Consider the following 15,624-nt stretch of genomic DNA (forward strand, 5'->3'; position numbering starts at 1 on the left):
TAACAGTTTAATGTCAAGAGGAGAGTGGAAAAGCATTATGTAGGGTATTTTTGGGGCTAGAGGAAGATCTAGGCTGATTGCATTGACTTTTGACGTTACTCAGTTATGCTTGAGAACATGGTTGCTTCGATTTTTTTTGAAGGTAAGGCACACACTGATCGACATATTCCGACATATTATACGTTGACTTAATTTTGCTAAGATATCTTACAAACTTTCAATCACTAACAACCGGAAATGTTAGAAAATGCTTATATTATATGTATGTATATAAGGGTGTTATGGGAAGTATGCATCCGATTTGATCACACTGTTATTGGAAAGAGACTTTATGAGACTTTGAGTTTCATAAAGACAACGCACATATTAGCCGATATATACGGAATAAAGTCAACCTAAAGTTCGATAATCTTTATATGACGTATGTATATGCAGGGACGGATTCACAGAGGGGTTTTTATCGGGACGAGTCGTGCAAAAACGTGTTTCATATCCAAAATAGCCACCAAAATCATTCGGGCGGACTCGCGAAAGATGCCGAGCTCTCTTGCCATCTCTCTAATACTTGCCTGACTATTTTCAAGCACCATATCCTTCACATTTTTAATATTTTCGTCAGTTGAAGAGGTCGAAAGTCGTCAGGAACGAGGCATGTGTTCAGTGATCTCTCGACCGTCTTTGAAGGCTTTGTACCACATTCGGAACGATTCCGAATTTTGGTTAGAAATAAAAAATTTAAGACAAATTCTTTGCTCGATATTTTTATCCAATGTAAAAATCGCAACGCACTACTGAGGTGTACCGACTTAAGCAGCTACTATTATTATTATTATAAGTAGTATATGGATGATGGGGGTAGTATTGAATCGACTTTATCTACTTTCATATTTTTTAGACACAAAGATACACTGTAATAAGTAAAACACGCTGTCTCATTTTCATTGAGACAACTCACATATTGCCCGATATGTGCGTATAAATCAGACAGAAGTTCTAAAATCTTGATACATACTAGGTATGGGGGCTAAGGGAAGTATTTACGCGATTCAACACATTTTTGACACAAAGACATACCGTTGTCAGGAAAGGATTATCGCTAAATTTCTATTATGTGTCTCGCACATTGACCGATATTTGGCGAAAAGAGTCAACTATAGGTACTGGGGTCCATATATTCGGAACCTAGGGTCTTCAACAGTTTTGGTTCGATGTGGATAATTTTTGGTCATAAGGTGGCATACTTTATGTCCCATTTTGAGAATGTTATTTACCAAATTTGGTTGAAATCGGTCGAGCAAGTCCCGAGATATGTGATTTTACTTAAAAGTGTGTGTCCAATTTGTACCTTAAAGTCCCTTTTTACTTTTAGTAGTTTTTAACAATACCGTTATATTTGGAGTGGGAGAGGTTATCATCATGTCGGTATGTGTGCTTAAGAGATTTGTCCCTAGCGAATTTGGTTATTGTATCTTAAGTCGGATAGCGGGGCCACGCCCGCCCTCGTCTGTGCCAAATTACAGCTCTATATCTTAACCTACTGATTAGTTATATATGTATGTACATATATCAGTTTTTATACTCTCGCAACAAAGTTGCTAAGGAGAGTATTATAGTTTTGTTCACATAACGGTTGTTTGTAAGTCCTAAAACTAAAAGAGTCAGATATAGAGTTATATATACCAAAGTGATCAGGGTGACGAGTAGAGTTGAAATCCGGATGTCTGTCTGTCCGTCCGTCCGTCTGTCCGTGCAAGCTGTAACTTGAGTAAAAATTGAGATATCATGATGAAACTTGGTAGACGTATTTCTTGGCTCCATTGGAAGGTTAAGTTCGAAGATGGGCAAAATCGGCCCACTGCTACGCCCACAAAATGGCGAAAACCGAAAAGCTATAAAGTGTCATAACTAAGCCATAAATAAAGATATTAATAAAATTTGGCACAAAGGATCGCATTAGGGAGGGGCATATTTGGACGTAATTTTTTTGAAAAAGTGGGTGTGGCCCCGGCCACCGGTTTTTGTACACATCTCAGAAACTGCTATAGCTATGTCAACCAAACTCTACATAATCGTTTCCCTTAGGAATTTCCATATGCAATTTAAAAATGGAAGAAATCGGATAATAACCACGCCCACCTCCCATACAAAGGTTATGTTGACTAACAAAACACGTCAGAAACACTCAATTTTACGGAAGAAATTGCAGAAGGTAGCTGCACCCAGGCTTTTTTTTTAAATTGAAAATGGGCGTGGCGTCGCCCACTTATGGACCAAAAACCGTATCTCAGGAACTACTAGACCGATTTAAGTGAAATTCGGTATATAATATTTTGTTAACACCCTGATGACATGTACTAAATATGGTTGAAATCTGTTCATAAACACGCCTTCTTCCAATATAACGCTATTTTGAATTCCATCTGATGCCTTCTCTGTATAATATTATATATATGTACATTAGGATGATAGCGGAATAAAACTTTCCATAAATACGGTATTTGAAAAATATGTAAATGACGGATAATGAAATCACTTTATCATGCGAGAGTATAGAATGTTCGGTGACACCCGAACTTAGCCCTTCCTTACTTGTTTAAAAATATAATATTTTAAGAAAAATATCCCCAAGCGACTGTAAAAGTACGTTATTGGCTTGAAGGCGTTGGCAATAAACCGTTACAAAAATTATTTAGAAATTTTTATGAGATTGTTGACGGCGTGACTGTTCACTTGTGATTTAGAGTTTAGGAATCAAAAATGGCGGGAATTCTTGTTCATCCGACTTTAGATATATAATAATAAGTGATTGGCAAAACGGCTTATCTCAACATAAAATTAGTGAAAAATATTCTGTGAATATAGAAATCAGTGGTGTCGCGATTCATAAATAAATTTCAACTAACTGGCAGTGTACTTACTCGACACATCTGAGGAAGACGGCGAAAAACAAATTAATCCTACAGTCTCTTTAAATCAAATACAGGAACACTTTTGTTTTCCAGCTAATGCATGAATAATTAGAAGACGAGCTCTGGGGACGGGATGGTCAAAAACTAAAAAGGACAGACTCATATTTCGACTGGAGCATTCTGGAATACAATTTTATTCTCAGTCGAATAGAAATGTAATATTAAAGATTCAGATAGATATAGGCTTATGTACATATGTATATATAAATGATCAGGACAACTAGAAGAGTTGAAATCCGTGTCCGTCCGTGCAAGTTGTAACTTGAATAAAAATTGAGATACCTGATGAAATTCGGTAAGCGGATTCCTTAGTACAAAAAAATTACTAGTTCGCAGATAGGCGAACTGCCACGCCCACAAAATGTAATTAACTGAAAACCTATAAAGTGCCATAACTAAACACTCAATTAAGATATAAAGCTGTAATTTCGCAAAGGGGGTCTTAGTAGCAAGAGGCACCTGTGGGCAAAAACTTTTTAAAAAGTGGGCGTAGCCCCGCCCTCCAATAAGTTTAACGTACATGCCTCCTAAACCACTAAAGCTACAAAAACCAAATATGCTGAGCGCTAATATTATAAGAACTTCTACCAACAGTGTGAATAAAGATGAAATCAGAAGATAACGCCACTCACTCCTCATATAACGGTACTGGTAACAACTGCTAAAAGCGCAATAAATCAATAATTAAATACGCCAGAGACATTAAATTTTATCTCCGAGAAGGTGTGAGAGGGCTTTATGGGATTCAATATGAAAATTGGAGGTTGGGCGTGGCAGCGCCCATTTTTTAGGGAAATCCCATATATCGGGACCCGGTCAACCGATTTCGACTAAATTTTGTATGTCGCTTTCTTCTTATATTCTTATGTGACAGTACGAAAATCGACGAAATCGGAAAACAACTACGCCTACTTTCCAAATAGCAAATCCAAACACAAAAAAATTGTTCAAGCCCTAGGTACCAAATATTGACTTTGACTTTTAATTGAAAATATCGGTCAATGTGTGAGTCCTTCTCTGACAATGGTATTGCTGTATGTCAAAAATGGGTTCAATCGGGTCGGCATATATCGGAAAATATGTGAGTTTTCTCAATGGAAATGAGAGAGCGTGTTTTACTCATAACTATGTAAGTATCTTGACGCAGATATATTGATATCAGGATTTTCGAACATCCGACTGACTTTACGCTTTATGATTGGTTGTTTAGTATATGGCATGTTAATAGTATATGGATTAGCTAAGTAAATGAGGATTGCACCGCGACCTAGGGTCGTACGATAATTTTCGTTTTTCTAAAAAATCATATGTACTATATGTATATGCTTGCTTGCATTTCGATCATCTGAGACTGACGTTTATAAGTACCTTAAAGCATTTCCCTTGTTTTGATCCTTGATGTTGTTGCAAGAGTATAAGATGTTCGGTTTAATCCGAACTTAGTCCTTCCTTACTTGTTAGACATTATTTTCAAACCTATTAAAGCGGTGCTTTAGTTTTGTTCAGCTAGCTCTTAAATTATAAATTTCTTTTGCTGTTTAAACTTTTTTAATGTAGAAAACTGAATAAGCTGAGTTTTATTTATTGATGATTAATGGGCAACTAATTGAAAAACGTCAATATTTTACTTTTTCTTGATATTATTTTTTAAAAACATCTTAGTCAACACAAACCAAGGTAGCACTCCCTTTTAGTTTTGTCCAATAATGTATATATTTTATAGGATATCCAACGTTTCCTTCTGGATATTACAAACTTCGTGACAAACTTAATATAGCCTTTTCAGGTAATACATAATATAACAAATATAAACTTTCTGTAAGCGATTTTTAATGATGGATCCTATCGAAATATGCAAGGAGAAATATTTTTTGATTTGAAATTTCAGATTAGATGTGGCTTTTAATTTTTAAAACTTTTGAATATCCATAGTATACGTTTTCTCCATTGACGTGTTATCTTGCACCTGATAGGTATATGTAGTGATAATTTTATACATACATACATATATTTATTTATGTATAAACCAATACAAATTATGTTACTTATGAGAATGAGAGGGTAAAACTGAAAGCGAGATGTTCTGTAATAAAATATATTAAGTATGCCATATCATTTCGTAGTTATTAAATGTCAATTGCATTGATGAAATTTTTCTTCAACCATTCTTTTTCCTTTCTCAGCCATAAAAAGTATCAGCCATTCATGTCACGTTTACCCGAATATAGTCTAGCACACGATCTGCAGGAGCAAAACATAGTAATCGCTAGTAGTGATTCGTACAGTGTCCGGCATGATAGTGAACATTCTTCACCAAGTCTGCATTCACCGGCCATACATCAATCCCAATATGAAACGGAAATAATTGATCGAAATTTACCACAAAGCGAAGCGAGTACGGCGTATACTTCGCCATTTCTAGCCAATACGTCGCCTCTGTTGAATTCGAATTTACCGCTACTCACAAATAATCAAGTCATGTTAAACAAATTTCTTAGTCATCCCAACATGGTGACCGTAAATGTACCAGTGCACGAAACCGAAGACTGTACAACGGGAACGGAAACCCCAGTATGGAACTATGCAGATTATAAGGACGACATTTGCAGCGTAAACTGCTCGTACTTGGAAAGACAACAGAAAGTGAACGATGCGAAATTTCGCACTGGCGTTAATGCCGCAAAATGTGCCAAAGAGACCCGAATACGTCGACCAATGAATGCCTTTATGGTGTGGGCGAAAATCGAGCGAAAGAAATTAGCCGATGAAAATCCAGATCTTCACAATGCGGATCTTAGTAAAATGCTGGGTAATTTATTTAATTGTATTTGTATGTAGATATGTTTGTACACTTCTATACTTATCTTAAATACTTAAACTTATTAGCAAAACTCTTTATAAAATAAATAGCTTGATCCTTTATTTATAAATATTAGTATTAGTTTACTTTAAAAACGTATGTTTTTAAAACAGACACACATACTTATGTGTATATCTTCTTCTTTACTGACGTAGACACCGCTTACGCGATTATAGTCCAGTTAACAACAGCGCGCCAGTCTTCTTCTTTTCGCTACGTTGCGCCAATTGGATATTCCAAGCGAAGCCAGGTCCTTCTCCACCTGGTCCTTCGAACGGAGTGGAGGTTTTCCTCTTCCTCTGCTTCCGCCGGAAGGTACTGCGTCGAATACTTTCCATTCGGACGACATGACCTAGCCAGCGTAGCCGCTGTCTTTTAATTCGCTGAATGTCAATGTCGTCGTATATCTAATACAGCTCATCGTTCCATCGAATGCACCATATATGTAGCAGGACGGGAATAATGAGTGACATATAGAGTTTGGCTTTTGTTCGTCGAGAGAGGACTTTTCTTCTCAATTGCCTACTTAGTCCGAAGTAACACCTGTTAGCAAGAGTTATCCTGCGTTGGATTTCCAGGCTTACATTCTTGGTGGTGTTTATACTGGTTCCTATATAGACGAAATTATCTAATACTTCAAAGTTATGACTGCCAACAGCGGCGTGGAAGCCAAGTCGCGAGTGCGGCGACTATTTGTTTGGTGACAGGAGAAAGTCGTCTTGCCCTCGTTCACTGCCAGACCCATTTGCTTTGCTTCCTTGTCCAGTCTGTAGAAAGCAGAACTAACGGCGGGTGTTGAGGCCGATGGTATCAATATCATCAGCAGCAGATTGAAGAAGTCGCACGATAGGGAATCGCCTTGTCTGAAACCTCGCTTGGTTTTCAATGGCTCGGAGAGGTCCTTTCCGATCCTGATGGAGCGTTTGGTGTTGCTCAACGTCCGTTTACAAAGCCATATTAATTTTGCGGGGATACCAAATTCAGACATGGTGGCATAAAGGCAGCTCCTTTTCGTGCTGTCGAAAGCAACTTTGAAATCGACAAAGAGTTGGTGTGTGTCGATTCTCCTTTCACGGGTCTTTTCCAAGATTTGGCGCCTAGTGAATATCTGGTCAGTTGCCGATTGGTCTAAAGCCACGCTGATAAGGTCCAATTAGTTTGTTGACGATGGACTTTAACCTTTCACACAATACGTTCGATAGAACCTTATACGCGATGTTGAGGAGGCTTATCCCACGGTAGTTGGCGCAGATTGAGAGGTTTCCATTTGTGTGGATTGGGCAGAGTCGCTAAATTATTAAATTTTAATCGTTGGGCATGCTTTCGTCCAACCATATTTTACTAAGAAGCTGATGCATGCTGCTTATCAGTTCTCCGCCGCCGTGTTTGAATAGCTCGGTCGGCAATCCATCGGCCCCCGCCGTTTTGTTGTTCTTCAGGCGGGTAATTGCTATTCGAACTTCTTCATGGTCGGGCAATGGAACGTCTGCTTCATCGTCACCGATTGGTGAATCAGGTTCGCCTTCTCCTGGCGTTGCACTTTCACTGCCATTTAGCAGGCTGGAGAACTGTTCCTTCCATAATTTTAGTATGCTCTGGGCATCGGTTACTAGATCACCTCTGGGGGTTCTACAAGAGTATGCTCCGGTCTTGAAAGCTTAGGTTAGTCGCCACATTTTTTCGTCAAATTTTCGAGCATTACCCCTGTCAGCCTGTTTGTCAAGCTCTTCAAACTCACGCATTTCGGCCTCTCCCTTTTTCTATCTGCAAATGCATCTCGCTTCCCCCTTCAACTCTCGGGATCTATCGCATCCCGCACGTGTTGTGGTCGATCGTAACGTTGCGAGTTAGGTAGTCTGTTGTCTCTCCGCTGCGACATAGGCCTTCTCGTCGTACCAGCTGTTCTTTTGCATTTACCGAAAACCAATGGTTCCGAGGCTGTCGTTTAGTTTTCATTGGTACTGTATTTTTACGTGGTGGGTCCCAAATCTAGCGCACAACCCTGTGGAGGGGATGTTTCGCCTTCTCCCTTTAGCTCGCCTTCAAACGGATGTTCTTAAGCTACCCAGACGACACTTTGGTCGAAGTCGTGGGCTGCTTGAGCCATATGTTAAAGATTCGTTTCTGGCTTTCTTCGTTTCACTTTCATCACTTGCGTGAGCTTCTACATAATGAACTTTAATGAACCAAATATGTATCATTTTGGTCGACCACTTTTTGCCATTTTTCCGCTAGAGACATTATTTTATCAGTGTAAAACTTTTCAGGTTTCTCGGCGAAAAACTCCGGCACAGGCTTCTCTTGAAGCCAAGTTTACTCCATTAAGAGAGTTTTGCATTGACCGAAGCAAATGGTAGTCCGATGATGCAAGATGAGGGCTATATGGTGGATGCATCAAAACTTTGTAGCCAAGCTCTCCCAGTTTTTGCCGAGTCATCAAAGATGTATATGGTCTAGCGTTGTCCTAATGGAAGACGAAGCCCTTTCAGTTGATCAGTTCTGGCCATTTGTATCGATTGCTTGCTTCAAACTTCTCAGTTGTTAACAGTAACATGTAGAATCAATCGTTCGAACAGGCTGGAGCAGCTCAAAGTAGATGATTCCTTTTAAATCCCACCAAACACTCAGCAAAACCTTTCGAGGCGTCAATGCTGGCTTTGTGACCATTTGTTGAGCTTCACCACGCTTTGACTATGATTTTTTTCGCACATTATTTTCGTATTTGATCCAATTTTCGTCTCCTGTTACCATTCGCTTCAGAAATGGATCGGTTTCATTTCGTTTCAGCAAAGAATCGCAGATGTTAATTCGGTCCATTAAATTTTGCACAGGCAATTCATTCACAGACATTCAATAGCGAATTTCTTCATTTTTTATGGTTCAATAAAGATTAAAATCTCATCTTTCTAACGTTATATGGTATGTCACAATGCGATTGGTAGCACTGGAGATACACGACTGCAACGACATCTATTGACAAAATGCGAAAATCCTTATAAAACACCTTGGAATAAGTCTACAAAGATTATAAAAAATTAATGACATTTCAATTTTTGTGTAAACGTTTGCTGCAATTTTTTCCGATATTTTACAAAAGTATTGGCATTTGCGTCGTATCAAAAGTTATCTCTAAAATGAAGCTCAAGAATCTGCTCTGGCCAGATCAAATACCAAATTTCAGGCCAATCTCATACCTAGTTTGTGCAAAATCTGTAACCACTAGCTTAATAGCGTGATCAGCCAACAACGTAAACCCGTGGCCCGTGTCAGCTGATATGACCTATCTTATGGGAGCGCAATGTAAGTGATCAGCGAAAAACGCTACTCCCTTCCGCTTTGCCGTAGAATGCCGTAGATTTCCACGGCATTTGGATTTTTGCCGTAGAAACGTGTCAGCTGATTGCTCTCTCACAACGCAGGGTTGCCAATCTCGATATACTGTAGTAATTATAAAAGTTGTCTTCAATATATTTGAAATTTTCTTAAACTAACAGAAAATCAGAGCCGAATGCTTTTTTTGTTTCTGTAACTGAGCAGATTTAGTTGGTATCAACAGCTTTCCCTAAATTCAATATCAGTTTTCAAACAGGGTCGAAAACTGGTCACGTCGGAAACGTATCCTATGATATGTATACAAGAAAGATATACATATGTATACGTACATATTACTTTATTATTTAAAGCAATAAGTACATATAGTATTTTTAATACAAAGCATTTAATTTATTCTTAGGTAAGAAATGGCGTTCCCTCACTCCTCAGGACCGTCGGCCTTACGTAGAAGAAGCAGAGCGGCTGCGAGTGATACACATGACCGAATATCCCAACTACAAATATCGACCACGGCGAAAGAAACAATCGAAAATACGTGCTGTGCAACCATCCGCAAAAGAACAGAATAGTTCGTCCAATCAAGTCGCCACTGCCAATAAACCCAACGCTGGCGCTCAGAAAATGACCAGCTCACCAGCAGTGAGTCAACCTTATAACCAATTCAACGAAGAGAATTCCACAACGCGGTTCCAGCCACATCCGACAAATTGCTCGAATCAAACTATTTACGACCAAAAATTGCGATCCAACTATTCCCCATCTGCCACAGCAGAATGCTGTAGCAATTCCGACACTATTGAGCGTATGGACTCGATCAATTGCCAATCGACCTTGTGTAATAATGAACCCATAGGTACAAATCTGCAAAAATCAAACCCGAAGGGTGGCAATCACTTGGCCGGCAACAAAGCAACAAAACCAAATCGAAATCAAACGGCAAATGCGCAAAATTCCGAAAAGGATGTGGTGAAAGTGCCTAGGTACGGCAAAATGGAGACTAAGCCGCAACAGAGCTCTTACGTTTCATACCCTCTGACGTCCACACCTAAGGCGGTCATTACTACCCGTGGCATGTACGTAACGTGCAATAGTCGTGGACTACTCGATCATGGTTACTCAGTAAAAGGTACCTTTTATCCACCAGTTTCCGGGTCCGATAACCTTTCGATACGCAATACCAACGCGGGGCAATCATTATCCAATTGCGAAGTTGCCACTGCATTTACTACTTCCACGGAAAGTACACTTAGCACTAATTGTGGTCCTAGCTATCAGTCAATTTATTCACAAGATACAAGCTCCACAGCTGGTACGCTCCATCAAACAATTGCCAACACAGCAGACAGCTTTGCAACGCTGCCAAGCACCTACGCGCCCAATATGCACTTCGATGAATACGCAAGATACTCGGGCGGCGTCGAAAATGACTTTACTCATGTAATCTGTGACAATGGAATGGATCATGGCAAAGCGGATGGCGACATGAAATTCACTAAATATCCAGATACGAATCACAATTATGACGACTTCGAAGCTTACAATAATTCATTGGTTATCCCTGCTGTCGCCTCCAATTACTATACTCAGCTGCCTTACACGCTAGCAGCATCAAGTGCATGTACTCCTCCGACGTCGCTAGCATTTCCACTCCAATTGGCATTACCTCTACAGCAGCCAACCACTTCTGTTTACGCTCCACATCACCACCATCATCACTCTCATCATCCGCACCACCCGCAGCAAGTGCACAGTCAACAACTGCAAAATGGCTACCCTTCTTATAATCACTTTGTTTCCACCACAAATAGTACGGGAACCGTTCTTCCTACCAGCACACCATTGATGTCCATCAGTGCACAGAATAGTGTCATCGACGCCATGGCTACTCCTATGCAACAGTCGCCCATTGCACCATATACACGAAATGCTGCTGGAAGCGCTGCGACATTTGTAAATGCCGACAGAATATTCGACGCACGCAAAGACGACGAAATTAGTAACATACTGGCTGGAGTGAGGAAAACCTGCTACAGTAATTGACAGGATCCGTAACACCTAACGAAGCATTATTAAAACATTTTATGTAGGAGCACTTTGTTGAAACTATATGCATAAATAAATATTATTGAGAGACCTGCCTTGCGGTTATGCCATATCCACCAGATTTAACATTTTCCTGTGAAATATATTAGCCTCATTTCTAACCATGATACTTCATTAGCAGGAAACCTAAAACCCCAGTATTTGTCATTAATTACACACGTTAAATTTTGATTTTCAAATTTTTTAAGAGTACATAATGTTTTATTTCACCCGAACATAGCCCATCCTTCCAAGTTTTTAAGTCAAATACGGATATAAGTATGTATGTACATACCCTACGTACATGTAGGATATTTCCGGTCAGAGTCCGGTCTTATGTAGACATATCTGACTTAAGTTTCTTTCTAAGGGAAGAACTTTCGTACAACATTTTTTAGCTTAATAATTCATAAATGGTTGTAAAAGCTTTAGAATAAATTTTACACATGTATTGTATTATTTCATTACCAGAAGAACTCTTGTACAACTTGTACTTACAATAAATTGCTTAGGAATTAATAAATCAGTCTAAAAATGTTAACTTTGTAAGAAGACAATAAATATTTGTACATATGTATGTATATGTATATATGTTATCTTTTAAAATTTGCGGTTTTTGTTGAGAAACTAGGTATGTAACTTAGTTATGACAGTACGTGATGGACGTTTTTATTCTGGATGGTTGGTGTACAAAGGGCATCAGGGAATTCTAAATTGATATTGAATGAAAAAGTGGATATTTTTTACGATATCTAATATTGATTTTCAATAAATTGTAGCATAAATAAATATCTTAAGTAAAAATATTATTGAAGCATTTTTTAGAAGTTGTTTTTTTTTTCATTCATCTAACGGTTATACAAGTACGTATCACCTCAAACTAATTAAGATAGATATATACATATATAATAACGGTACTGGTAACAATTGGTAAGAGCGCAATAAATCAAAAACTAAATACGCCAGACACATAAAACTTAACACTCGAGATGATGTGAGAGAGCTTAATAGAGGTCGGGGTAAGAACTGACGATGGGCGTGGCACCGCCGACTTTTAGGTAAAATGACATATCTCGAGATCCACCATACCGATTTCTACCAAATTTGGTTTATTATATTCTACTCACATTCCTATGCAGTACTGCAAAAATGGGTGAAATCGGACTGCAACCATGCCTACTTTCCATATAAAACAATTTTAAATTCCATCTTATTCTTCTCTTTCCAGTGTACAAATCAAGAAACAATCAATATAACGGGATAAAACTTTACAAAAATAATGATTTTAGTGTATGCCAAAAATTGTTGAAATCCGACAAAAAACTGTTCAAGCCCCTAGGTATCGAATATTTGGACCCCAGTAGCTACAGTTAACTTTTTACCGCACATATCGGTCAATGTGTGCGATATATATATAATTGAAAATCAGCGATAATCCTGCAATGAAAATGATATATCTGCGAGTCAACAATAAGTTGAATCGGTTCAATACTTCGTTTAGCCCCCATTTACCCAATACAACGATTTTCGAAATTCCAGATGACTTTCTACCGCATATATCGGCCAACACGTGAGTTATCTAAATGAAAACAAGTAAAGAAGGGCTAAGTTCGGGTGTCACCGAATATTTTATACTCTCGCATAATAAAGTGATAATCGAGATTTCATTCTCCGTCATTTACATATTTTTTAAATACCGTATTTGTGTAAAGTTTCCGCTATCATCATTGGTTCCTAATGTATATATTATACATAGAAGGCATCAGATGGAATTCAAAATAGCGTTATATTGGAAGAAGGCGTGGTTGTGAACCGATTTCACCCATATTTCGTACATCTCATCAGGGTGTTAAGAAAATATTATATACCGAATTTCATTGAAATCGGTCAATATCTGAGATATGGTTTTTGGTCCATAAGTGGGCACTCCCATTTTCAATTTTTAAAAAAAGCCTGGGTGCAGCTTCCTTCTGCCATTTTTTCCGTAAAATTTAGTGTTTCTGACGTTTTTTGTTGTAACGCACTTTTAGTGATTTTCAACATAACCTTTGCATGGGAGGTGGGCGGCGTTATTATCCGATTTCTTCCATTTTTGAACTGTATATGGAAATGCCTGAGGGAAACGACTCTATAGAGTTTGGTTGACATAGCTATAGTAGTTTCCGAGATATGTACAAAAAACTTAGTAGGGGGCGGGGCCACGCCCACTTTTCCAAAAGAATTACGTCCAAATATGCCCCTCCCTAATGCGATCCTTTGTGCCAAATTTTACATTAATATCTTTATTTATGGCTTAGTTATGACACTTTATAGGTTTTCGGTTTTCGCCATTTTGTGGGCGTGACAGTGGGCCGATTTTGCCCATCTTCGAACTTAACCTTCTTATGGAACCAAGAAATACGTGTACCAAGTTTCATCGTGATATCTCAATTTTTACTCAAGTTACAGCTTGCACGGACGGACAGACGGACATCCGGATTTCAACTCTTCTCGTCACCCTGATCTCTGTGGTATATATAATAACCCTATATCTGACTCTTTTAGTTTTAGGACTTACAAACAACCGTTATGTGAACAAAACTATAATACTCTCCTTAGCAACTTTGTTGCGAGAGTATGATGAGACAGCGTGTTTTACTGATAACATTGTATCTTTGTGCTTCAAATGGATAAAATTGTGCAAAAACTTGCCCTATCCTCCATATAACTAACATATAATATCCGGGTGATTTTACTCCATGTGTGTCATGTTTATACAAAAAGTACTTCCATATTTGTGTTTTTTTTCGGGCTATTACATAGTTTAGGTTAGATGGTTGATCAAAGATCGCACGTGAACTGCTATATGTAGTTCTTTGTGAAGCCGTAGAAAAGGAGAACTCCTGCGTTCGAACTTATAAATTAGCAAAACGCATACTAGCTAATACAAATTTGCGTTTAATTTCCATTCCCACCGAACCGGGATGTCTGAAGGTATGCGCTCCCAAATGTTTAAGTCTTGACCTCCAAAATGCGGTGCAGTTAAGAAGGAAGTGTTGAGTTGTTTCCACCTCATCTTCTTTCATACAGCTCTTGCAGATGGCAAGATTCCCAGCCTTGCTACGTGAACGCTAGTAGTACAACACAAGAGGACACGTGGCACCGACCGACACTCATTCTACCGAAAGCGGTTCTAGGGTTTTTGGTTGCTAGCTCATCAGCTTTAGAATTTTCTGCGATTCCGCTGTGGCCTGGAACCCATACCAGTCTTATCACAAAGACACTCGATGCTATTGATAGCGAGGTTGGGTACTCTTGACCAGCCCTGAACGCACTGTTAATACATTCCAAGCTAATATCGTCGATCTATTATCTGAGTGGATGGTCACTTCTCTGAAGGAGGCTGCACTCCGGAACAGCAAATATACTGTTACCTTAATGGCTGCAATCTCGGTCTGGATAGTCAGGAAGTCTGAAGCTGGAGTTGATAGAGAGCTGCTGACAGTAAACTATTCACTAAGCTTCTCCCCGAAAAGCTCACCGTTCCTCGGCTTCCATGAAAGCTTTTTATCCAGGATGAGCCCTAGATATTTCACTATATCCGCCGGTTACAGACGGATGTCTCCCATTTACGGCAGCAGTGCCACCGGGATCTTGTATTTTCTAGTAAATAAAACCATCTCGGTTTTATTTGGTTTGATGGCGAGACTTTGCAACATGTTGCCAGAGTTCAAAAATTAAATGTGATGGAACAGGAATAAAAAAATTAAATAAATTGATATTCAAAGTTCAAAGAGGGAATCTTAATTGAATGCAAAAAGATTAAATTTATAAACAAGAAGGAGAATACAAAAAATTATTTAGCTTAAGATAATTGCGTTTAAGTGTATGTGTGTATATCCTACACTTTTGCACTTTCTAAATCCTAACTTTGCTAAAGGACTACAAATGCTTGCTTCCATATGGAAGGGAAAATATCTTCTTTAAGAAAATAATTAAATAGCATTTTTAATGGTAAGTGGAGACTTTTGATATGCTATTATAAGCTTATTTTAACTAAATTATTTTACGTATTTAAAATACGGATATTATGCGAATGAAACTATTTAGCGGCCAATGATGCCACCTACAGGAAATCCATTCCATACAGGACCTTTTTGAGCAGTATTCACAGGATACCACAGTCAAACACTTTGATTGGGGATACCTTTTATCTTTGTCAATTTAAGTTTCTTAAAATTTTTAAATTTCACTGAAAATTTTGTAAATCATCGACTTTCTTCAGCATATTATATGTGACAGCAATTTACTACGCAGCCGACAGCATCCACAAGAGATGCAGTCATATTCTAGCAAATACATACAATTTTTGGCACATGCGCAAATCCCATTTTTCTACTC

At 38.5% G+C, this 15,624-nt stretch overlaps 1 protein-coding gene across 2 annotated transcripts in view; it reads left to right on the forward strand.

Annotated features, from left to right (window-relative positions):
- The window catches only part of LOC126755916 (putative transcription factor SOX-15), a 34,348-nt gene extending 23,123 nt beyond the window's left edge, over positions 1 to 11,225 (forward strand). For both annotated transcript variants that reach the window (XM_050468642.1, XM_050468643.1), the window contains exons 3-4: positions 5,153 to 5,778; positions 9,563 to 11,225. In XM_050468642.1, the coding sequence (XP_050324599.1) occupies positions 5,153 to 5,778; positions 9,563 to 11,202 (2,266 nt within the window). In that variant the 3' untranslated portion in view covers positions 11,203 to 11,225. The remainder of the gene's footprint in view (positions 1 to 5,152; positions 5,779 to 9,562) is intronic.
- The last annotated feature ends 4,399 nt before the right edge of the window (positions 11,226 to 15,624 follow it).

Source organism: Bactrocera neohumeralis, chromosome 4 (assembly GCF_024586455.1).
Source record: "Bactrocera neohumeralis isolate Rockhampton chromosome 4, APGP_CSIRO_Bneo_wtdbg2-racon-allhic-juicebox.fasta_v2, whole genome shotgun sequence".
Taxonomy (NCBI): Eukaryota; Metazoa; Arthropoda; class Insecta; order Diptera; family Tephritidae; genus Bactrocera; species Bactrocera neohumeralis.